At 57.5% G+C, this 25375-nt stretch overlaps 5 protein-coding genes across 5 annotated transcripts; all 5 read right to left on the bottom strand.

Moving 5' to 3' along the window:
- Nucleotides 1-3298: 3298 nt before the first annotated feature.
- Nucleotides 3299-3773, bottom strand: LOC142929400 (histone H2A-like). The gene has a single exon (XM_076070819.1). It carries the CDS (start codon nt 3724-3726, stop codon nt 3346-3348), a length of 381 nt encoding a protein of 126 aa, XP_075926934.1. The 5' UTR covers nt 3727-3773; the 3' UTR covers nt 3299-3345.
- A 556-nt stretch (nt 3774-4329) lies between these two features.
- On the bottom strand, nt 4330-5025 carry LOC142929523 (histone H3). Its single transcript, XM_076070945.1, has one exon. The coding sequence runs from the start codon at nt 4998-5000 to the stop codon at nt 4590-4592; it is 411 nt and encodes a 136-aa protein (XP_075927060.1). The 5' UTR covers nt 5001-5025; the 3' UTR covers nt 4330-4589.
- A 1003-nt stretch (nt 5026-6028) lies between these two features.
- LOC142929524 (histone H2B type 3-B-like) lies at nt 6029-6645 on the bottom strand. The gene has a single exon (XM_076070946.1). It carries the CDS (start codon nt 6455-6457, stop codon nt 6056-6058), a length of 402 nt encoding a protein of 133 aa, XP_075927061.1. The 5' UTR covers nt 6458-6645; the 3' UTR covers nt 6029-6055.
- Nucleotides 6646-6654: 9 nt separating this feature from the next.
- Nucleotides 6655-7816, bottom strand: LOC142929596 (histone H4-like; the record flags this gene model as incomplete). Its single annotated transcript, XM_076071179.1, has 1 exon — nt 6655-7816. A coding segment is annotated over one exon (303 nt), but the record flags the coding sequence as incomplete, so codon positions are not given.
- Nucleotides 7817-17537: 9721 nt separating this feature from the next.
- LOC142929401 (histone H2A-like) lies at nt 17538-18031 on the bottom strand. Its single transcript, XM_076070820.1, has one exon. The coding sequence runs from the start codon at nt 17988-17990 to the stop codon at nt 17610-17612; it is 381 nt and encodes a 126-aa protein (XP_075926935.1). The 5' UTR covers nt 17991-18031; the 3' UTR covers nt 17538-17609.
- Nucleotides 18032-25375: the final 7344 nt, after the last annotated feature.

The following is a 25375-nucleotide window of genomic DNA, read 5'->3' on the forward strand; positions in this document are numbered from 1 at the left end:
CGTACTTTAAAATAAATAAATACATGGATTTTGAGATGGAACACAAACTGAAGCAAATTACTCAAAATTTACCGACATTAAACACGTAGTTTAACATATTACGTGGCAAGAGGTGAGTGGCTCATGATCGCTATGCACTGCAGAATGATTGCGCGCTTTGAACAAGGTCGAGGCACGGCGCGCAATCATCACCACTCACATTCAACTCAAGTGACTCTTCTTCTTTGGTTCTTTCGGTAAAGTCACGTAGAATGAGAATAAAATAATAAATTGATAAAATAACACAATAATATTCTCACGACGTTTCGGCCACAACACAAGCGGCCTTCATCAGGTGAAGGGACGAGACTGTCTGGTAGGACAGCGCTGGAGTGAAAGAGCCACGTTCAGATCACGGCCTTTAAGCCTCAACTTTAGCACCACGGATAGCTACGTGCCCCCTTCAGACGGACGAGTTCGTCCATGGTCGGAACAGAGGAGGGGGAGAGAGACAGCTGCGAGGCGCTATTATACTCCATGTTGACAAACCATACCATTAACCGTGGTGTGAGTTCTAAAGTTGAGGCTTAAAGGCCGTGATCTGAACGTGGCTCTTTCACTCCAGCGCTGTCCTACCAGACAGTCTCGTCCCTTCACCTGATGAAGGCCGCTTGTGTTGTGGCCGAAACGTCGTGAGAATATTATTGTTATTTTATTTTATCAATTTATTATTTTATTCTCATTCTACGTGACTTTACCGAAAGAACCAAAGAAGATGAATCATTGCAGTCACGAAAGCTTTAAATCGAAATTCAAGTGACTCTGTAGGGGCTGCTGCCCCCCGACTCCTTTCCCCCTTCCTCCTCTTCCTCCCTCCTCGCTGCTGCCGCTCGTAGCTTCTACCTCGCTGCCTCCGCATCCCCCCTGTGAGACGAAACTCTTGCCTGGCTCTCGGCCACCTCGGGTCATTCACACACACACTCTCAGACTCCTTGCACGGGAGCGCCCGTGCGCGCCGCTGCCCACACTCGGGTACGCGCAGCCACCCGCCCCTATTGGCCACCTCGTGCACGCGCTAAAAATAGCCTTATTAATAATCCCGTGCGTACCCGTGCGAGTCTACCGTCGCTCACCACGTACACGCGCAGAAAATAGACCAGCTGCGGCGCGGGCGCTGGCGTGGGTAAGGAGCTACTACGCAGCCTCATTCGCCCCCCCGCCACGCTCAATTTACTAGGTAATATTCGCGCGTCAATCCCCGGCACACTACGGGCGATAATGCCTGCGCGTTAATTCCCGAGCGAACACGCGTGGGCGAGCGCAAACACGTGGGAAAATACGCACTCGCGCACAAACACAGGGCACAATGACGCAGGAACTTCGGTCGGGTGCGCGCACACTGGCCGCCTCAATAGAGTTATTTGCTCGCAAATCTTCGTTTTACGACTAGCGGACTCACACCGCCATGCGCTTTTCCCACACTCGCAGACACCACACGACAAGGTTATTGAACACTAACAGTTTATTCTCGGCGAGTCCGAGGCTAATTATTACGTAGCCCGGAGTCAATATTAGTAGAATAACTAACCTGTTTCCAACGGTCTAAGACCCAATCTGTCCCGCCTATTTCGAATTAACCTCCCTAGGCTTTTACGCTTAAATCCCAACTCTCTCTTTCGTACTTGTGGTGCCACAGCAGCGAAGCCGCTCCGTCGGAGCCGTGCCTGCAACTGTGATGACGCAGCAGCGAAGCCGTCCTGCCGACGCCGTGGCCGCAACGCCGCCACCTCCGAGCGACGGGGCCGACACTGCTCTTCCCTCACCACCCCCCACACATGAACACACACACACACCCCCACATAGAGCGCCGAGGGGAGGTCACGTGGCCGACAGGTTTTCACCTAGAAGACCTCTCATGGGACCAAGTTTCACGGTTTCCTGCGACCAGGGAATCGGGCGACCTCCCCCGATGCAAACGTGCACCGCGGCGCCGTGACTTTGGTTGTAATTACATGGTCACGATGGGGCTGCTGAGCCACCGCGGGTAGAAAGCGCATACAACACACACAGGTCAGCAGGCAGGTAGCGGAGGGACGGAGTCACGAACGACGGGAAAAACAGAGCCGATCCTCTGATTGGGAGGACAGATGCACTTGTTTAGAGGGTAAAGAGCGGACGTCTTGAGAGAGCACCGGTCGCGGGAGAGTGGCGGGAAATCCGAGGCACCTGATTGTACGGGAGGCCAGCGGATTAGCACTGATTTATCTTTGATGTAGAGGACTTTAAAAAAAAATAGGAGAGAGGGTAGGGATAAGAGTTAGTTCGTTTTGTACTCAAGCCAGGCTCGGGCCCGTCGACTTCCCAGCCACTCGAACGTCCGTGTGACGAGTCGAAGTGCAGCGAGGATCCGACCCATCATTTCAAGGAGTACGCAAGCAATCTGTTGATGGAATTTATTGTGTAAGGGATCTGCGAGCCACCCTTACGCACATGCACCACGCAGACACGACATCTCCGCTCTCAGGAACACGCACCAATCACACGCGCGGGATTAATCTGGACTTGTCAAAAGTTAAAGGACAAATGACGTCACCAGGTCCAGAGGCGTATCAGACGTGGATGTGTATTGGGAGCAAGGGCGGAGAGGTTAAAGGGGGCTGTGGGACGGGTGTTAGGGGTTGGTTTGGAACGAGTGTTGCTGTGCGTTGTTGAATTTAAGCAGTGTTTCAACTATTCTACGAATCCTCTTAATTTGTTTGAAGGCGAGAAAAGTACCAAGGTGTTCATAACGATGCAAAAAAACCTCGAAATCCTAGGCTACTTATGTCACGTGTCAATCATTAATTATAACTCTATACTGTAGTAAATTATTCATTGTGAAGGAGTTGTAGAATTGTTAAAGCACTTATTTATTGCACCAACGCACAGCAACACACGTCCCAGTCCCTTTTAAGCCCTCCATCGCTCATTTCCGGAAAAAAAAAACTTCAGTCAATTGGTGCGTGTGTACTGTAAGGTGATGGCGTCAAATAGCCTATGCAATCTGACCAATCAAAAAGAACGGGTTTTTTTCTGAAAAAGACAATACTTTCTTAAAATACTAACGCCCTCAATTTATTCTAAACCATGTTTCATGATTGATGCAATGTTGGAATGCTGCTCAAACACCGTTACTAAATTAGAGAAAAGGGGTATCTATAATGAGCAGAGCATTCGTTTAATTGCGAGTAATCTGGGACGAGGGCCACGAGACGACGGTGTCCTCACTAATAACACAACCCCTGTGTACGACTGTCAGAGCTCTTTGCAAGCAAGTGGGTGGCTCTGAAAAGAGCCGCTATTGTGGTGGTAGAGGCGGCGGCGCGTTCACTTCTTTGCCTGAGAGGTCTTCTTGGGCAGCAGCACGGCCTGGATGTTTGGCAACACACCGCCCTGGGCGATGGTCACGCCGCCCATGAGCTTGTTCAGCTCCTCGTCGTTGCGCACCGCGAGCTGCAGGTGTCGGGGGATGATCCTCGTCTTCTTGTTGTCGCGGGCGGCATTGCCAGCCAGCTCGAGGATCTCGGCAGAGAGGTACTCGAGCACGGCTGCCAGGTAGACGGGTGCTCCAGCGCCGACCCGCTGGGCGTAATTGCCCTTGCAGAGCAGCCTGTGAACGCGGCCCACGGGGAATTGCAGACCGGCGCGGGAAGAGCGGGACTTTGCCTTTGCGCGAGATTTGCCACCGGTCTTGCCGCGTCCTGACATGGTGAGGAAACCGAAACTACTACTAGCACTGGAGACAATGCAAGCACGAGTTGTGATGATCATCCGCACCTCCTTGAGCGACTTTTATAGCTGAGAAGAGGATCGTAGAGCGCGTCGCTGCTGAATGGCTCCTCTCGTTCGGTCCCGCCCTCTCCTGAGAGACCAATGAAAAGCCTGGACGCGAGGATTCCATGCTGACTTTAATTATATATCCATATATAGTTTTTATACGGGAACAACTTATGAATGAAACAATGCGATACACGTTCTTAATAGGTTCAAGTTTTAAGCATGATAGAGTTAACCGTAAACAAATTCAGCGGCAAGCTGATTCCGCCACTATCAATGTATTATTTATTATAATCATCATTTGAGGGACCTCATTGGTTATAAGAAATCATTGTGATAGCCTTGAGCTCATGATTGATATCCCACGCGCCTATACGGTGTATTTATATATTAATTTAACCGCCTCTTCGGGCAATGCCTAGAATATATATGTGCGTGAATAACTCAGTCTCTTAGTTTGCAAAATGCGAACGTATTTTCAGCTTGAGATTTAAACAGCGTTTAATAGTTCATGTATTTCACCGAAATCAGCCGTTTACTGTACATTATGTAGACATGGTTCCACAACGCTTAAATACAACACGGACTTGTGATATTGCAAAATATGAGCAGAGGGGTATAGAAAATGAACTTGGTCGCTTAAGCCTTGCGACTCGTGATAGCCGTGACTGGCAAACGAAGGTCGCCGTAACAGGCATGCGGACTTTAAAGGACACACAAGTTAGCTTTTTCATGCGAAAGTGGTGGCTCTGAAAAGAGCCTTTATGTTGTGCTTTGAGGGCCGAGTTGGGCGATCAAGCGCGCTCGCCACGAATGCGGCGGGCGAGCTGAATGTCCTTGGGCATGATGGTGACGCGCTTGGCGTGGATGGCGCACAGGTTGGTGTCCTCGAAGAGCGCAACAAGGTACGCTTCGCTGGCCTCCTGCAGAGCCATGACAGCGGAGCTCTGGAAGCGCAGGTCGGTCTTGAAGTCCTGCGCGATCTCCCTGACGAGGCGCTGGAAGGGCAGTTTGCGGATGAGCAACTCAGTGGACTTCTGGTAACGGCGGATCTCGCGCAAAGCGACGGTGCCGGGCCTATAGCGGTGAGGCTTCTTGACGCCGCCCGTGGCCGGAGCGCTCTTTCGGGCTGCCTTTGTGGCGAGCTGCTTGCGTGGAGCCTTGCCCCCCGTGGACTTACGAGCCGTCTGCTTGGTACGAGCCATGGCTTGGTGAGAGCAAAGATATTCTTACAGGCGGGGAGAAGGCGGCTTATGTAGCGCAGAGCGCGCGCTCACTGGTCAGCGGAGTCGTGACGTACGAATAGAGGCGCGTGCTGGTTGGTTGGCAGCGTGCACTGATCTCGAGTCGTGAACTCCTCTTCTTAATCAACAAAATGTGCATAGTTTGTATCATTTCAGAATGCCGCATCACAATGCAGTAGTACCTTTGAGCGCCGTTGATGTCTTTAACGGATTTTCTTTTCTCAAGCAAAAACCTTTCCGAAAACAACTTTACAGTGCTCTGCATCAATCTAAATAAAGTGAAGAAACTGCACTTTATTGTAAACAATAATACGCAAAAATGCCGGAAAGAGGTGATCACAGGGATATATATCTATTGGCATTGAGATGATCATCAGTTATACTGCACGAGTCATCCATGCTAGGCGCTTACTTTTATATATACGTGCAAAATGTTAGTTCGTGCCCGAAAATACATTTAAACTAGGTTGTATTTCACTTCTTGTAAAAATTAAAAATCACGATCACTGAAGTATAAATTCGCCCCATGAGAAATTGTCGCCTATTCCGATATCGCGTTCACACTATGCTTTGCCGTGACAACCAGGAATTAAATATATTGCAGTGCAAGGTTATGGCGCCACATCCAAAGTTATATCTGGATCGGCTGCAGATGAGACCAATGGTGAATATGATGTGGCATATAGTTATTGCTTTTTTTCACGTGGGAACAGGTAAAAATGCGCTGGATCTCTCCATTTCACTCAATGAACGATGTCCGCGTGAACCGAGAGCGGGGCCGCTGCTGCATTCGGCAGCAGCAGACGGCGCCTCGCGTCACCGCGAGTCCCGAGCGCCCGGCTGCGACTCCAGCCCGGTCTACGCCGACGAGAAATCGGCGCGCAACGTCAAAACCCTGGACAAGTGCTCTATGTTTGAAGTTTCGTTTTGCGCTCCTGCTAACAATGGCACAAGCAGGTTCGGAGATGTGGGTGGCTCTGAAAAGAGCCTTTGTAATTAATGGTTGAGTCGAGGCTTCACTTGGAGCTCGTGTACTTGGTGACGGCCTTGGTGCCCTCCGACACGGCGTGCTTGGCCAGCTCGCCGGGGAGCAGCAGTCGCACTGCGGTCTGGATCTCCCGAGAGGTGATGGTGGAGCGCTTGTTGTAGTGCGCCAAGCGGGACGCCTCGGAAGCGATGCGCTCGAAGATGTCGTTGACGAACGAGTTCATGATGCTCATGGCCTTGGACGAGATGCCGGTATCGGGGTGCACCTGCTTCATCACCTTATAGATGTAAATTGCGTAGCTCTCCTTCCTGCGGTGGCGTCGCTTCTTGCCATCCTTGCGCGTAGCCTTGGTCACGGCCTTCTTGGAGCCCTTCTTGGGGGCAGGAACCTTCGCCGGCCCAGCGCTCTTTGATGCGGGAGGATCGGGCATGTCGCCGCGTACAGCTGTAGCACGTCAGAAAGGACGAGAACGAGTGTGCCTGTCGTACGCGCGTTGATCTCTTTTTATAGGAGGCGAGATGCAAATCAGAGGATCGTAGTGCGCGGCGCTGCGGAGTGGCTCTTTTAGTACCATCCCTCTCCATCAGCCTCCAATGAGAAACGCGGACGCGATGTTCACTTTAATATCGTTAATTTTTTTATTGCAAAAAAGACTTGTGAAAATAACACAATGTAATGTACAAACATGTATATTAGTGAATTGCAGCCATGGCATTGCTTTTGTTTTAAAAAGGATGACAAGAAAACCCAATGCAGTATAGTGTTTTTGTTTTTTAGCGTGGCTTTTTTGCTTCTTTTTTGTTTCTCAACTCGTCTAATACAGCACGGACGTTTTATGAACGCAATTTGGAAAAATACATGCGCTCGGTGTGGAAAAATAACTTCGCTGTTGTGCTGTATTTTACGGGTGGAGATTAGCATTCTGGCGCGCTACGTCAATTAGGACGAGTGTGCTGTAAGATTGTGGCGCCAAATGTAATATCGTAATATCGGAATCGGCTGCAGCTGAAAATAATTCACGCAAAAATACCAGAAATGTGTACTGTATTAACGCGTTCAAGAATTGCGCCTTGTTAAATGTGACGTGTCTTGAATATTGTGATTTCTTTCATTCATTTGGAAGAAGATGAAGATTCGCTAACTCAACAAGCAAACGATCTCTGCGTGAACCTCAGTTCTCAGTTTAATTCATTTGGTAAAGCCCTGTGAGCCATTCAGCTCTTGAATCGAGTGCAACCGCAACACGCAAAAAAACATGAACAAGAAAACATCGTAACCGAGCAGAGCGGCAGCAGACGGCACCTCGAGCCACCGCGCGTCCACGAGAAGAGCCCGGTTCACGCTCACGAGGAATTGGCGAGCAACAACCCATTAATAAAGTGTTTCTTTCGTGAACGGTTTGGTAACACTGGCGTGCAAGCAGTTTAGAAGAGGTGGGTGGCTCTGAAAAGAGCCTTTGGGTTGGTTTAGTGCGCGAGAAAGACACTCAGCCTCCGAAGCCGTAGAGAGTGCGGCCCTGGCGCTTGAGGGCGTAGACCACGTCCATGGCGGTGACGGTCTTGCGCTTGGCGTGCTCCGTGTAGGTGACGGCGTCGCGGATGACGTTCTCAAGGAAGACCTTCAGGACACCGCGGGTCTCTTCGTAGATGAGGCCCGAGATGCGCTTCACACCGCCACGGCGAGCGAGGCGGCGGATGGCGGGCTTGGTGATCCCCTGGATGTTGTCGCGCAGCACCTTACGATGGCGTTTTGCGCCTCCATTACCGAGCCCCTTACCGCCTTTCCCGCGTACGGGGTTGTGGGGTCAGCCACGCTGGTAAACGCCGATGGGGGCCGATTGTTTATGCGTTTGTTTAACCCCCACGGCACCCCAGCAAAACTACGACGGCGCACCACAGTAGCCACCATGCACCCCCTACACGCGCGCCACTCCAGCGACTCGGTATTCGCACTCTGGGCGGAAGACCCCGGTCGCCCCGAGGACCAACAAGACCTGGCCTGGCGAGTCGGCCCGACTCCCCACGCCGAGGTCGTCCCCCTTCTTGACGCAGTACACGTACCTTGGGCAGATTTACACAAGGGAGAGGCCGATCAGCTACGCGGGTTACTGCGGGAGTACGCCGACGTGTTCAGCGAACATGATTCAGACGTGGGTCGCACAGATCTCGTTAAGCACCAAATCGACACCGGGGCCGCCCAACCCATAAAACTCCCCACGTACCGCGTGGGCGCACCCGAACGTGCCTAGATCAAAGAGGCGGTCAGGGACATGCTCCGCGATAATATAATTCAGCCCTCGGCGAGCCCCTGGTCTGCCCCGGTGGTGCTAGTAACAAAAAAGGACGGGTCAACCCGGTTTTGCGTCGTTTACCGCAAACTAAACGCAGTCACCCTCGACGACACCTTTGACAGCCTCGCCGGAGCGCGGTATTTTTCCACCCTCGATCTCGCGTCCGGTTACTGGCAGGTGGAGATGACGGAGGAGGATTGGCCAAAAACCGCATTCACCACCCCGATGGGACTATTCGAGTTTCGAGTACTCCCGTTCGGGCTCACCAACGCGCCCGCGACGTTCCAGCGGCTGATGGAGTTGGTGATGCGGGGCTTGCAGTGGGAGCAATGCCTGATTTACCTGGATGATGTGATCGTGTTCAGTAGATCTCTGTCTGAGCACTGGTCCAGGTTACGGGAGGTGTTCCAGCGACTGCGAGCGGCTCATCTCAAGCTCAAGCCGCGTAAGTGTTACATCGCACAGCGCGAGGTGGGGTACCTCGGACATCGCGTCAGCGAGGCGGGGGTGCGCTCGGATCCGGACAAGGTACGCGCCGTAGTGGATTGGCCACAGCCAAGAAACCTGTCGGATGTAAGGTCATTCTTGGGGCTCGCCACCTATTACCGTCGATTTGTAAAGGGATTCAGCGAGATTGCACGCCCCCTCACCCAACTCACTTCCCCCAAGAACCCCTATCAGTGGACGGAGGCCTGCCAGAGGGCCTTCACCACCCTCAAAGACCACCTCACACACACCCCCACACTGGCTTTCCCCGATTTTACCACCGACTTTATTTTGGACAGCGACGCCTGCATCAGCGGGCTGGGTGCGGTGTTGTCGCAGGTGCAGGAAGGGGTGGAACGGGTGATTGCGTACGCCAGCCGGACCCTGAGCGGGGCCGAGCTGAACTACTGTGTGACCCGTCAGGAATTGTACGCTGTGATCTTCGCCTGTAAACAGTTTCGGCCGTATTTATACGGCAGGAAATGTCGAGTGCGCACGGACCATTATGCTCTGCAGTTCCTCCTCACCTTCAAGGAACCGCGGGGGCAGATGGCCCGATGGCTGGCGCAGCTGCAGGAGTACAACCTGCAGATCGAATACCGGGCGGGGCGGACACATGCAAACGCGGACGCATTATCACGGCGACCCGCGGTGTGTGCCGAGACGAGGGCGGAGGAGGCCTGCCCGTGCTTCACGGGGGGACGTTGCCGAGAGGCAACGGACCCCCGGGAACCCGCTGAACCTAACCCCCCCCCGGAGAGAGAGAGTGCGGTATGCGCCACAGAGACCCCCACAGGTGGAGGCGCGGACCCAGTCGGCCGCCCGGCGAGCGCAGGGCCCACGACTCGGGACCCAGCGGACCACCCCGCCCCGATCGGACGGATCCAGGAGGACGTCGGCTGCGCCTTCCCGGGCCTGAGCGACGAACAGCTGAGGCAGATCCAGCAGCGGGATCCGGATCTGGCAGCGGTGGAAGCGGCCCTGCGGGAGGGGAAAAGCACCCTACCAGGGCCCTGGAGCGGTTTGTATGCCCGGTTGTGTGTGCAGAACGGGGTGGTACGGGAGTTAACCGAGGCCGGCCAGCCGGGGTGCATCTGTGTTCCCGCCCAGGTGCGACCCCAGCTGCTACGGCTGTACACGACCACCCGCTCGGGGGCCATGACGGGGAATGGCGCACTCGGGAGACTCTGCGTCGCCAGTATCTCTGGCCCAAATTGACGCAAGATGTGGCCGCCTGGGTACAGGGCTGCCGCGCTTGTCAGCAGTGCGGACCGAAACCGGCACGATACCAAGTACCCCTAAGGCCGTTCCGCGTCAGTCGGACTAACCAGCTGGTCGGCATCGATCTCCAGGGGCCGTTCCCACGATCCCACAGGGGCAACCGCTATATCCTCGTAGCGGTGGAATACTTCACCCGCTACCCCGTGGCGGTGGCCATCCCCGATCAAACGGCCCTGGTAGTAGCCCGGGCGTTCGTGGAGCACTATGTACTTAAGCACGGGATCGCGGAGCGAGTCCTTACCGACCAGGGTAGCGAGTTCGAGGCCGAGTTGTTTCAGGCGCTGTGCCGGGAGTTCGGAATCCAGAAAGTCCGAACCACGGCGTACCACCCCCAGGCGAACGGTATGGTTGAGCGTATGAATCAGACTCTGGCCGGAAAGCTCAAGCGTATGGCGGCGGCAAACCAACGGGATTGGGACGAACACCTCCCCTACGCCCTGTTCGCCTACGCCACCACGGTGCACACATCGACGGGACAAACCCCGTTCCTAATGATGTTTGGTCGTGAGTCTCGTCTACCCGCAGACTTGCTGTTCGGCATTCCTCCACCCCAAACGGAGGAAGGGAGTCGCCCCGTGGAACATCTGATGGAGACCCTACGAGGGGTCCGGGACAGGGCCTACCCGCAAGGGGAGGCCGCGCATCGGCGACAGGAACAGAGCACCCGACCCCGCGTGGAGCCCCCCCTTTTCTTGACAGGCACGAAGGTGTGGCTACACACCCCTCGCGTCGGGACGGACAGGTGGGGAAGCTGACCACCTACTGGCGGGGACCCTGGACCGTGGTACGGCAGATCTCTCCCTGGACGGTAGTAATCCAGGGTGGAGAGAGGGGCCGAGAAACGGTGGTTAACGTCCGCCGCTTAAAACCATGGAGGGCAGCCCCGGCGGGGGAGAACCTCGCTGCCCGAGTACCGCGAAATCCCGGTGCCCCTGCGCCCCCCGTGCTCGGGGGCCTCGCGCACTACATGGGCCCCGCCGGGCCCCCAGCCCCGAGGCGTCCCGGCCCCGCCAGAGGACGGCGGGGACGCCGCCCCTTAAACCGCGCTGCCGCGGAGTTTGTCCCCCAGCCCCCAGGTGCCGAGGGATAGGAGGAGCCACTGGAGTGGAGAAGGAGACCGCTGCAGGAAACCCCGAGGACGGAGCCACCTCCCCCGAGGCCAGCCACGAGATCCGGGCGGATCCCCCGGACCCCGCAGCGCTACCTCGTGGGCGTGTTAGGGTCGCCGGCCCCCGGGATCTCCCCTGCCTGCGACCCTGTCCGCGAAGTACCGACGCTCCCAGACTCTCCACTAGTGTGGGAGCTGCCGCCGCCGCACTCCTCCCCTGGCGGGGAAAGGTCGTCGCGCTCCTGTTCCCCCCCCTGTGCCGTCCCCCCCCCGAGTCCGGGTCTCCTGCCGGTGGGGCATCACACTCGACCTCCCTGGGACCCGCTAGCGCTTCGCCGGCACCCAAACGCGACGCTCCCCGCCCGCGCAGTCCCACGCACCAATCACACGCGGGTAACAGGGGGTCAAAGGTCGGAGGGTAAGCGACGTCGTTCGTGCTCACTCCGACGCTTGGGGGGATTGGTTTAAACGGGTTTAAAGGGCTATGCGATGGGCATGCGTGCGAGACGGGTATCCGCTCGCAACGCAGGAGTCCGCAGCCGACGGTTCGTAGCGCACACAATCCACGCGGCGCCGCTCCACACACGCGGCGACCACCGAGAACAGCAAGCGAACCCACGCTTCCACTCTCTTTCCACACCCTCGCAAAAACCACCACACCAGTCTGTTATGTAACGACCACCACGACAGCAAGTGCACCCACGCTTCCGCAATAACCACACCAGTCTGTTATGTAACGACCACCGCGACAGCAAGCGCACCCACGCTTCCACAAAAACCACACCAGTCCGTTATGTAACCGCCGACGATTTATTCCACCGCGTCGGCGAGCCCTTATTTAACCGAGTCAGTCGGGATCAGCGGGGCAGGACCGATCTATCTCTCGATAGTCGGCACTACACTCTACCTGTCCTTCTCCCCTTTACCCTCTCCGGTTTTGCTCTTAAGCTAAGTCCCAACTCCCTCTCTCTCTCTCTTACTCACGGTTCGTCGTCACTGCTGTCTGGTCCTCGCGGCGCGTCGATACGTCCCACGGACGTTCGCGCGGCTGGACTCGGGAGTTGACGGGCCTGGGGTTGACTCGAGTAGCCAGAGAACCTTTTTCCTTCGCCCTGACCCGCTTTATTCTTTCTACATCAAAGGGGCTACCTGGTGCCGACTCGCGGGCCAATCAGCTCGCTGGGATCACCCGCCAATCGGTAGGCCCATCTGTATCCCAGCATCCCCCGGGCCGTTGCTTTCAGCGACGTCCGCATCTAAATTTACCTGCTCAGCGACCCTCCAGCCAGAGGGCGACCCTGCTTTCCCGCCGCTCGTGGCTCTGCCCTCCTACCTGCCTGCTGACCCGTGTGTGTTGTGTGTGCTGTCTACCCGTGGTGGCTCGGCAGCCCCGTCGTGACCATGTAATTACAACCAAAGTCACGGCGCCGCGGTGGGTGTTAGCGTCGGGGGAGACCGTCCAATTCCCTGGCTGCAGGAAACCGTGAAGATTATCCCTTTACGAGGGCTTCTGGGTGAAAACCTGTCGGCCAGGGTGTCTCCCCACGCGCTCTAATGGTGGGGGGGAGTGCGTGCGTGTGTGTTCCGGTGGGGGGGGGGGGGTGGGGAGATGGTGGGGTGGAGCAATGTCGGCCTCGCCGCTCGGAGCGGCGAGATCGCAGGTGGGCCACCCGCCGATCGGCTCCGTGGCGGCGGCATCACAGGCGCGGCCCAGGCGAGGTGCTCCAGTCAACCCGGGACGGGGACTGGCACCTCGGGGGGCTATGTGATGCCGCCGCCACGGAGCCGATCGGCGGGTGGCCCACCTGCGATCTCGCCGCCGCGAGCGGCGAGGCCGACATTGCTCCACCCCACCACCTCCCCACCCCCCCCACCGGAACACACACGCACGCACTCCCCCCACCATTAGAGCGCGTGGGGAGACACCCTGGCCGACAGGTTTTCACCCAGAAGCCCTCGTAAAGGGTTAATCTTCACGGTTTCCTGCGGCCAGGGAATTGGACGGTCTCCTCCGACGCTAACACCCACCGTGGCGCCGTGACTTGAGTAGAGATGACATGTTCACGGCGGGGCTGCCCCGCCACCGCGGTTAGTACGCACCTCACGCACACGGGTCGGCAGGGCAGGCAGGTAGGAGGGCAGAGCCACGAGCGGCGGGAAAGCAGGGTCGCCGTCCGACTGGAGGGCCGCTGAGCGGGTAAATTTAGATGCGGACGTCGCTGAAAGCAACGGCCCGGGGGATGCTGGGATACAGATGGGCCTACCGATTGGCGGGTGATCCCAGCGAGCTGATTGGCCCGCGAGTCGGCACCAGGTAGCCCCTTTGATGTAGAAAGAATAAAGCGGGTCAGGGCGAAGGGATAAGGTTCTCTGGCTACTCGAGTCAACCCCAGGCCCTTCAACTCCCGAGTCCAGCTGCGCGAACGTCCGTGGGACGTATCGACGCGCCGCGAGGACCAGCCGGCAGTGACGACGAACCGTGAGTAAGAGAGAGAGAGAAAGAGGGAGTTGGGACTTAGCGGAAGTGGAAAACCGGAGAGGGTAAAGGGGAGAAGGACAGGTAGAGTGTAGTGCCGACTATCGAGAGATAGATTGGTCCTGCCCCGCTGATCCCGACTGACTCGGTTAAATAAGGGCTCGCCGAAGCGGTGGAATAAATCGTCGGCGGTTACATAACGGACTGGTGCGGTTTTTGCGAGGGTGTGGAAAGAGGGCGGAAGCGTGGGTGCGCTTGCTGTCGCGGTGGTCGTTACATAACAGACTGGTGTGGTTTTTGCGAGGGTGTGGAAAGAGAGCGGAAGCGTGGGTGCGTTTGCTGTCGCGGTGGTCGTTACATAACAGACTGGTGTGGTTTTTGCGATGGTGTGGAAAGAGAGGGGACGCGTGGGTGTGCTTGCTGTTCTCGGTGGTCGCCGCGTGTGTGGAGCGGCGCCACGTGGAGTGTGTGCGCTACAAACCGTCGGCTGCGGACTCCCACGTTGCGAGCGGATACCCGTCTCGCACGCATGCCCATCGCATAGCCCTTTAAACCCGTTTAATCCAATCCCCCCAAGCGTCGGAGTGAGCACGAACGACGTCGCTTACCCTCCGACCTTTAACCCCCTGTTACCCGCGTGTGATTGGTGCTTGGGACTGCGCGGGCGGGGAGCGTCGCGTTTGGGTGCCGGCGAAGCGCTAGCGGGCCCCAGGGAGGTCGAGTGTGATGCCTCACCGGCCGGAAACCCGGACTCGGGGGGGAACAGCACAGGGGGTGGAACAGGAGCGCGACGACCTTTCCCCGCCCGGGGAGGAGTGCGGCGGCGGCAGCTCCCACACTAGTGGAGAGTCTGGGAGCGTCGGTACTTTGCGGACAGGGTCGCAGGCACGAGAGATCCCGGGGGCCGGCGACCCTAACACCTTCATCAGGTGAAGGGACGAGACTGTCTGGTAGTACAGCGCTGGAGTGAAAGATCCACGTTCAGATCACGGCCTTTAAGCCTCAACTTTAGCAACACGGATAGCTACGGGCCCCGTTCAGACGGACGAGTTCGTCCATGGTCGGAACAGAGGAGGGGGAGAGAGACAGCTGCGAGGCGCTATTATACTCCATGTTGACACACCATACCATTAACCGTGGTGTGAGTGCTAAAGTTGAGGCTTAAAGGCCGTGATCTGAACGTGGCTCTTTCACTCCAGCGCTGTCCTACCAGACAGTCTCGTCCCTTCACCTGATGAAGGCCGCTTGTGTTGTGGCCGAAACGTCGTGAGAATATTTTTGTTATTTTATTTTATCAATTTATTATTTTATTCTCATTCTACGTGATTTTACCGAAAGAACCAAAGAAGATGAATCATTGCAGTCACGAAAGCTTTAAATCGAAATTCAAGTGACTCTGTAGGGGCTGCTGCCCCCCGACTCCTCTCCCCCTTCCTCCTCTTCCTCCCTCCTCGCTGCTGCCGCTCGTAGCTTCTACCTCGCTGCCTCCGCATCCCCCCTGTGAGACAAAACTCTTGCCTGGCTCTCGGCCACCTCGGGTCATTCACACACACACTCCCAGACTCCTTGCAAGGGAGCGCCCGTGCGCGCCGCTGCCCACACTCGGGTACGCGCAGCCACCCGCCCCTATTGGCCACCTCGTGCACGCGCTAAAAATAGCCTTATTAATAATCCCGTGCGTACCCGTGTGAGTCTACCGTCGCTCACCACGTACACGCGCAGAAAATAGACCAGCTGCGGCGCGGGCGCTGGCGTGGGTAAGGAGCTACTACACAGCCTCATTCGCCCCCCCCGCCACGCTCAATTTACTAGGTAATATTCGCGCGTCAATCCCCGGCACACTACGGGCGATAATGCCTGCGCGTTAATTCCCGAGCGAACACGCGTGGGCGAGCGCAAACACGTGGGAAAATACGCACTCGCGCACAAACACAGGGCACAATGACGCAGGAACTTCGGTCGGGTGCGCGCACACTGGCCGCCTCAATAGAGTTATTTGCTCGCAAATCTTCGTTTTTCGACTAGCGGACTCACACCGCCATGCGCTCTTCCCACACTCGCAGACACCACACGACAAGGTTATTGAACACTAACAGTTTATTCTCGGCGAGTCCGAGGCTAATTATTACGTAGCCCGGAGTCAATATTAGTAGAATAACTAACCTGTTCCCGACGGTCTAAGACCCAATCTGTCCCGCCTATTTCGAATTAACCTCCCTAGGCTTTTACGCTTAAATCCCAACTCTCTCTTTCGTACTTGTGGTGCCACAGCAGCGAAGCCGCTCCGTCGGAGCCGTGCCTGCAACTGTGATGACGCAGCAGCGAAGCCGTCCTGCCGACGCCGTGGCCGCAACGCCGCCACCTCCGAGCGACGGGGCCGACACTGCTCTTCCCTCACCACCCCCCACACATGAACACACACACACACCCCCACATAGAACGCCGAGGGGAGGTCACGTGGCCGACAGGTTTTCACCTAGAAGACCTCTCATGGGACCAAGTTTCACGGTTTCCTGCGACCAGGGAATTGGGCGACCTCCCCCGATGCAAACGTGCACCGCGGCGCCGTGACTTTGGTTGTAATTACATGGTCACGACGGGGCTGCTGAGCCATCGCGGGTAGAAAGCGCACACAACACACACGGGTCAGCAGGCAGGTAGCGGAGGGACGGAGTCACGAACGACGGGAAAAACACGACCGATCCTCTGATTGGGAGGACAGATGCGCTTGTTTAGAGGGTAAAGAGCGGACGTCTTGAGAGAGCACCGGTCGCGGGAGAGTGGCGGGAAATCCGAGGCACCTGATTGTATGGGAGGCCAGCGGATTAGCACCGATTTATCTTTGATGTAGAGGACTTTAAAAAAAATAGGAGAGAGGGTAGGGATAAGAGTTAGTTCGTATTGTACTCAAGCCTGGCTCGGGCCCGTCGACTTCCCAGCCACTCGAACGTCCGTGTGACGAGTCGAAGTGCAGCGAGGATCCGACCCATCATTTCAAGGAGTACGCAAGCAATCTGTTGATGGAATTTATTGTGTAAGGGATCTGCGAGCCACCCTTACGCACATGCACCACGCAGACACGACATCTCCGCTCTCAGGAACACGCACCAATCACACGCGCGGGATTAATCTGGACGAGTCAAAAGTTAAAGGGCAAATGACGTCACCAGGTCCAGAGGCGTATAAGACGTGGATGTGTATTGGGAGCAAGGGCGGAGAGGTTAAAGGGGGCTGTGGGACGGGTGTTAGGGGTTGGTTTGGAACGAGTGTTGCTGTGCGTTGGTGAATTCAAGCAGTGTTTCAACTATTCTACGAATCCTCTTCATTTGTTTGAAGGCGAGAAAAGTACCAAGGTGTTCATATCGATGCAAAAAAACCTCGAAATCCTAGGCTACTTATGTCACGTGTCAATCATTAATTATAACTCTATACTGTAGTAAATTATTCATTGTGAAGGAGTTTTAGAATTGTTAAAGCACTTATTTATTGCACCAACGCACAGCAACACACGTCCCAGTCCCTTTTAAGCCCTCCATCGCTCATTTCCGGAAAAAAAAAAACTTCAGTCAATTGGTGCGTGTGTACTGTAAGGTGATGGCGTCAAATAGCCTATGCAATCTGACCGCTCAAAAAGAACGGGTTTTTTTCTGAAAAAGACAATACTTTCTTAAAATACTAACGCCCTCAATTTATTCTAAACCATGTTTCATGATTGATGCAATGTTGGAATGCTGCTCAAACACCGTTACTAAATTAGAGAAAAGGGGTATCTATAATGAGCAGAGCATTCGTTTAATTGCGAGTAATCTGGGACGAGGGCCACGAGACGACGGTGTCCTCACTAATAACACAACCCCTGTGTACGACTGTCCGAGCTCTTTGCAAGCAAGGGGGTGGCTCTGAAAAGAGCCGTTATTGTGGTGGTAGAGGCGGCGGCACGTTCACTTCTTTGCCTGAGAGGTCTTTTTGGGCAGCAGCACGGCCTGGATGTTTGGCAACACACCGCCCTGGGCGATGGTCACGCCGCCCATGAGCTTGTTCAGCTCCTCGTCGTTGCGCACCGCGAGCTGCAGGTGTCGGGGGATGATCCTCGTCTTCTTGTTGTCGCGGGCAGCATTGCCAGCCAGCTCGAGGATCTCGGCAGAGAGGTACTCGAGCACGGCTGCCAGGTAGACGGGTGTTCCAGCGACGACCCGCTGGGCGTAATTGCCCTTGCGGAGCAGCCTGTGAACGCGGCCCACGGGGAACTGCAGACCGGCGCGGGAAGAGCGGGACTTTGCCTTTGCGCGAGATTTGCCACCGGTCTTGCCGCGTCCTGACATGGTGAGGAAACCGAAACTACTACTAGCACTGGAGACAATGCAAGCACGAGTTGTGATGATCATCCGCACCTCCTTGAGCGACTTTTATAGCTGAGAAGAGGATCGTAGAGCGCGTCGCTGCTGAATGGCTCCTCTCGTTCGGTCCCGCCCTCTCCTAAGAGACCAGTGAAAAGCCTGGACGCGAGGATTCCATGCTGACTTTAATTATATATATATCCATATATAGTTTTTATACGGGAACAACTTATGAATGAAACACTGCGATACACGTTCTTAATAGGTTCAAGTTTTAAGCATGATAGAGTTAACCGTAAACAAATTCAGCGGCAAGCTGATTCCGCCACTATCAATGTATTATTTATTATAATCATCATTTGAGGGACCTCATTGGTTATAATAAATCATTGTGATAGTGTTAGGGTCGCCGGCCCCCGGGACCTCCCCTGCCTGCGACCCTGTCCGCGAAGTCCCGACGCTCCCAGACTCTCCACTAGTGTGGGAGCTGCCGCCGCCGCACTCCTCCCCGGGCGGGGAAAGGTCGTCGCGCTCCTGTTCCCTCCCCTGTGCCGTCCTCCCCCGAGTCCGGGTCTCCTGCCGGTGGGGCTGTGATGCCGCCGCCACGGAGCCGATCGGCGGGTGGCCCACCTGCGATCTCGCCGCTCCGAGCGGCGAGGCCGACATTGCTCCACCCCACCACCTCCCCACCCCCCCCCCCACCGGAATACACACGCACGCACTCCCCCCCACCAGTAGAGCGCGTGGGGAGACACGCTGGCCGACAGGTTTTCACCCAGAAGCCCTCGTAAAGGGATAATCTTCACGGTTTCCTGCAGCCAGGGAATTGGACGGTCTCCCCCGACGCTAACACCCACCGCGGCGCCGTGACTTTGGTTGTAATTACATGGTCACGACGGGGCTGCCGAGCCACCGCGGGTAGACAGCACACACAACACACACGGGTCAGCAGGCAGGTAGGAGGGCAGAGCCACGAGCGGCGGGAAAGCAGGGTCGCCCTCTGGCTGGAGGGTCGCTGAGCAGGTAAATTTAGATGCGGACGTCGCTGAAAGCAACGGCCCGGGGGATGCTGGGATACAGATGGGCCTACCGATTGGCGGGTGATCCCAGCGAGCTGATTGGCCCGCGAGTCGGCACCAGGTAGCCCCTTTGATGTAGAAAGAAAAAAGCGGGTCAGGGCGAAGGAAAAAGGCTCTCTGGCTACTCGAGTCGACCCCAGGTCCGTCAACTCCCGAGTCCAGCCGCGCGAACGTCCGTGGGACGTATCGACGCGCCGCGAGGACCAGACGGCAGTGACGACGAACCGTGAGTAAGAGAGAGAGAGAGGGAGTTGGGACTTCGCTTAAGAGCAAAACAGGAGAGGGTAAAGGGGAGGACAGGTAGAGTGTAGTGCCGACTATCGAGAGATAGATTGGTCCTGCCCCGCTGATCCCGACTGACTCGGTTAAATAAGGGCTCGCCGGCGCGGTGTAATAAATCGTCGGCGGTTACATAACGGACTGGTGTGGTTTTTGCGGAAGCGTGGGTGCGCTTACTGTCGCAGTGGTCGTTACATAACAGACTGGTGTGGTTTTTGCGCGGGTGTGGAAAGAGAGTGGAAGCGTGGGTGAGCTTGCTGTTTGCGGCGGTCGCCGCGTGTGTGGAGCGGCGCCGCGTGGAGTGTGTGCGCTACCAACCATCGGCTGGGGACTCCCACGTTGCGAGCGGATACCCATCTCGCACGCATGCCCATCGCATAGCCCTTTAAACCCGTTTAATCCAATCCCCCCAATCGTCGGAGTGAGCACGAACGACGTCGCTTACCCTCCGACCTTTAACCCCCCGGTTACCCGCGTGTGATTGGTGCGTGGGACTGCGCGGGCGGGGAGCGTCGCGTTTGGGTGCCGGCGAAGCGCTAGCGGGTCCCAGGGAGGTCGAGGGTGATGCCCCACCGGCAGGAGACCCGGACTCGGGGGGGGACGGCACAGGGGGGGGAACAGGAGCGCGACGACCTTTCCCCGCCCGGGGAGGAGTGCGGCGGCGGCAGCTCCCACACTAGTGGAGAGTCTGGGAGCGTCGGGACTTCGCGGACAGGGTCGCAGGCAGGGGAGGTCCCGGGGGCCGGCGACCCTAACATTATGGTGTCAGAAGCGGTACGAACCCCCGCGTTACCCCACGCGAAAATAAGGCATATATTCACTGGCCGGGGTACACCTTCGTGGAGAGAATTTGCCCGCAACGTCCTAGGGGCTAAGGAAATTAATGGGTGGACGGACGCGCAGACGCTACGTCAACTTAATATGAATCTGGATGGGCGGGCAGCCGATTTTGTGGAAGCCCTACCCGCAAGCGCGCAGACACAGCTAGAGGAGCTGATGCGCCGACTTGATCTGCGCTTCGGTACGCGCGATGAGGAGGAGGCAAAAGCGGCCTTAGAGGCACGCCGTCGCCAACCCGGCGAGGACCTGCGCGATTATGCCGAGGATGTGCGTGAGCTAACAAAGATCGCACGCCCGAGGCACACCACGGAAGTGATTGAGGAGCTGGCCACAGAGAAAATCCAGCGATACTTAATGCGCACGGCGTGGTGGCAGCCAGACGTGAACTGTACGCGCCTCTCCTTTGATGCCCTTGTCGAGCGCGCGCGCAAATGTGAAAGAATTTCTAGCGAACGCGCACAGCTCCGAGGACTGGGACGGGAGCACACCATCGCAAGTCTGTCCACCGAGGAGGAAGAGGAGGAACAGGAGCTCACCAGGATGGTAGGGGGTCGGGAAAGGGGGCCTCCGGTATCCCGCGAGACCACCCCGGGATGGGTAGCGGGGATACAGGCGGGCATTGGGGGGATCGACAACAACGTAACCCAAGTACGGGCACATATGACTACGCTGCAGACTACGGTAGAGACGATTCAGACCGAGTTGGGAGGGCTAGCTGGGAGGGTAGCCCGACTAGAAGCAGAGTCTGGGCAGCGGCGCACGGGGGGGAGAGGGAGCGGGCAGGGTGCCCACTATGGAGCCGCCACCCCCCACCCCGGGCGTGTTATATGTGCGGCCGTCAGGGGCATCTCATGAGAGACTGCCCACAGATCGCCCGCGCTAGATATACCGAAGGGTTAAACGCCAACGCCCCCTAGAGAGTGGACCACCTAGGGGTGCAATCACCGAGGTCCCGAAACAAAACGACGATAATAATAATGGTAAGCAAGTGACACCCACACAGGTCACGGCCACAACACCCAAGGACGCGGTGAGGACGGGCGACTGGCTACGGGAGCTGGTGGCAGGAATCACGGGGGCCACGTCACTGGTGGAAGGACAGGTGAACGGGCAGCGCACCCGGATCCTACTGGACACGGGGGCCGTAGCCTCACTCGTGAGCGCCGCGCACTGCAGCGTGCTCGGGGTTGACGTGAGCCGCCTGCCGGCCCCGGATTGCGCGCTGCACACAGCGAGCGGAGCCGGGATGGGGTTGCTGGGAAGGATCTCCCTCGAGGTCCGTCTCGGAAACCAGGTGTGCACTCAGGAGTTCTACGTCTCGAGTGTGCTGTGCCACGAGTGTATCGCAGGTACCGACCTCCTGATAAAGCTGGGGCTCAACGTGCAGCCCCGACAGCGGTGCGCCACCGTGGAAGGCAGCAGGGAACGGATTCCATTCCTGGGACGGGAGCCGAATCGCCCCCGCTTCACACCTGTGGCCGCTACCCTGACGACGGCCGTCACCATCGGGCCGCTCGCCGAGATGCTGGTACCTGTGGCGACACCCTCCACCGACCCCGCGCACCGACCATCGGGGGAGGTAATGCTAACTCCTCACCCGGAGTTGGCAAAACGATACGGGGTTGTGGGGTCAGCCACGTTGGTAAACGCCGATGGGGGCCGATTGTTCATGCGTGTGTTTAACCCCCACGGCACCCCAGCAATACTACGACGGCGCACCACAGTAGCCACCGTGCACCCGCTACACGCGCCCCACTCCAGCGACTCGGTATTCGCACTCTGGGCGGAGGACCCCGGTCGCCCCGAGGACCAACAAGACCTGGCCTGGCGAGTCGGCCCGACTCCCCACGCCGAGGTCGTCCCCCTTCTTGACGCGGTACACGTACCTTGGGCAGATTTACCCAAGGGAGAGGCCGATCAGCTACGCGGGTTACTGCGGGAGTACGCCGACGTGTTCAGCGAACACGATTCAGACGTGGGTCGCACAGATCTCGTTAAGCACCAAATCGACACCGGGGCCGCCCGACCCATAAAACTCCCCGCGTACCGCGTGGGCGCACCCGAACGCGCCCAGATCAAAGAGGCGGTCAGGGACATGCTCCGCGATAACATAATTCAGCCCTCGGCGAGCCCCTGGTCTGCCCCGGTGGTGCTAGTGACAAAAAAGGACGGGTCAACCCGGTTTTGCGTCGATTACCGCAAACTAAACGCAGTCACCCTCGGCGACGCCTTCCCCATACCGCGCATCGACGACACCTTTGACAGCCTCGCCGGAGCGCGGTATTTTTCCACCCTCGATCTCACGTCCGGGTACTGGCAGGTGGAGATGACGGAGGAGGATCAGCCAAAAACCGCATTCACCACCCCGATGGGGCTATTCGAGTTTCGAGTACTCCCGTTCGGGCTCACCAACGCGCCCGCGACGTTCCAGCCGCTGATGGAGTTGGTGATGCGGGGCTTGCAGTGGGAGCAATGCCTGATTTACCTGGATGATGTGATCGTGTTCAGTAGATCTCTGTCTGAGCACTGGTCCAGGTTACGGGAGGTGTTCCAGCGACTGCGAGCGGCTCATCTCAAGCTCAAGCCGCGTAAGTGTTACATCGCACAGCGCGAGGTGGGGTACCTCGGACATCGCGTCAGCGAGGCGGGGGTGCGCACCGATCCGGACAAGGTACGCGCCGTAGTGGATTGGCCACAGCCAAGAAACCTGTCGGAGATAAGGTCATTCTTGGGGCTCGCCACCTATTACCGTCGATTTGTAAAGGGATTCAGCCGAGCCACCGCGGGTAGACAGCACACACAACACACACGGGTCAGCAGGCAGGTAGGAGGGCAGAGCCACGAGCGGCGGGAAAGCAGGGTCGCCCTCTGGCTGGAGGGTCGCTGAGCAGGTAAATTTAGATGCGGACGTCGCTGAAAGCAACGGCCCGGGGGATGCTGGGATACAGATGGGCCTACCGATTGGCGGGTGATCCCAGCGAGCTGATTGGCCCGCGAGTCGGCACCAGGTAGCCCCTTTGATGTAGAAAGAATAAAGCGGGTCAGGGCGAAGGAAAAAGGCTCTCTGGCTACTCGAGTCGACCCCAGGTCCGTCAACTCCCGAGTCCAGCCGCGCGAACGTCCGTGGGACGTATCGACGCGCCGCGAGGACCAGACGGCAGTGACGACGAACCGTGAGTAAGAGAGAGAGAGAGGGAGTTGGGACTTCGCTTAAGAGCAAAACAGGAGAGGGTAAAGGGGAGGACAGGTAGAGTGTAGTGCCGACTATCGAGAGATAGATTGTTCCTGCCCCGCTGATCCCGACTGACTCGGTTAAATAAGGGCTCGCCGGCGCGGTGGGATAAATCGTCGGCGGTTACATAACGGACTGGTGTGGTTTTTGCGGAAGCGTGGGTGCGCTTACTGTCGCGGTGGTCGTTACATAACAGACTGGTGTGGTTTTTGCGCGGGTGTGGAAAGAGAGTGGAAGCGTGGGTGAGCTTGCTGTTTGCGGCGGTCGCCGCGTGTGTGGAGCGGCGCCGCGTGGAGTGTGTGCGCTACCAACCATCGGCTGGGGACTCCCACGTTGCGAGCGGATACCCATCTCGCACGCATGCCCATCGCATAGCCCTTTAAACCCGTTTAATCCAATCCCCCCAATCGTCGGAGTGAGCACGAACGACGTCGCTTACCCTCCGACCTTTAACCCCCCGGTTACCCGCGTGTGATTGGTGCGTGGGACTGCGCGGGCGGGGAGCGTCGCGTTTGGGTGCCGGCGAAGCGCTAGCGGGTCCCAGGGAGGTCGAGGGTGATGCCCCACCGGCAGGAGACCCGGACTCGGGGGGGGACGGCACAGGGGGGGTAACAGGAGCGCGACGACCTTTCCCCGCCCGGGGAGGAGTGCGGCGGCGGCAGCTCCCACACTAGTGGAGAGTCTGGGAGCGTCGGGACTTCGCGGACAGGGTCGCAGGCAGGGGAGGTCCCGGGGGCCGGCGACCCTAACATTATGGTGTCAGAAGCGGTACGAACCCCCGCGTTACCCCACGCGAAAATAAGGCATATATTCACTGGCCGGGGTACACCTTCGTGGAGAGCATTTGCCCGCAACGTCCTAGGGGCTAAGGAAATTAATGGGTGGACGGACGCGCAGACGCTACGTCAACTTAATATGAATCTGGATGGGCGGGCAGCCGATTTTGTGGAAGCCCTACCCGCAAGCGCGCAGACACAGCTAGAGGAGCTGATGCGCCGACTTGATCTGCGCTTCGGTACGCGCGATGAGGAGGAGGCAAAAGCGGCCTTAGAGGCACGCCGTCGCCAACCCGGCGAGGACCTGCGCGATTATGCCGAGGATGTGCGTGAGCTAACAAAGATCGCACGCCCGAGGCACACCACGGAAGCGATTGAGGAGCTGGCCACAGAGAAAATCCAGCGATACTTAATGCGCACGGCGTGGTGGCAGCCAGACGTGAACTGTACGCGCCTCTCCTTTGATGCCCTTGTCGAGCGCGCGCGCAAATGTGAAAGAATTTCTAGCGAACGCGCACAGCTCCGAGGACTGGGACGGGAGCGCACCATCGCAAGTCTGTCCACCGAGGAGGAAGAGGAGGAACAGGAGCTCACCAGGATGGTAGGGGGTCGGGAAAGGGGGCCTCCGGTATCCCGCGAGACCACCCCGGGATGGGTTGCGGGGATACAGACGGGCATCGGGGGGATCGACAACAACGTAACCCAAGTACGGGCACATATGACTACGCTGCAGACTACGGTAGAGACGATTCAGACCGAGTTGGGAGGGCTAGCTGGGAGGGTAGCCCGACTAGAAGCAGAGTCTGGGCAGCGGCGCACGGGGGGGAGAGGGAGCGGGCAGGGTGCCCACTATGGAGCCGCCACCCCCCCCCCCGGGCGTGTTATATGTGCGGCCGTCAGGGGCATCTCATGAGAGACTGCCCACAGATCGCCCGCGCTAGATATACCGAAGGGTTAAACGCCAACGCCCCCTAGAGAGTGGACCACCTAGGGGTGCAATCACCGAGGTCCCGGAACAAAACGACGATAATAATAATGGTAAGCAAGTGACACCCACACAGGTCACGGCCACAACACCCAAGGACGCGGTGAGGACGGGCGACTGGCTACGGGAGCTGGTGGCAGGAATCACGGGGGCCACGTCACTGGTGGAAGGACAGGTGA

Source organism: Petromyzon marinus, chromosome 31 (assembly GCF_048934315.1).
Source record: "Petromyzon marinus isolate PM22_M1 ecotype Great Lakes invasive population chromosome 31, UKy_Petmar_22M1.pri1.0, whole genome shotgun sequence".
In the NCBI taxonomy this organism is placed as follows: domain Eukaryota; kingdom Metazoa; phylum Chordata; class Hyperoartia; order Petromyzontiformes; family Petromyzontidae; genus Petromyzon; species Petromyzon marinus.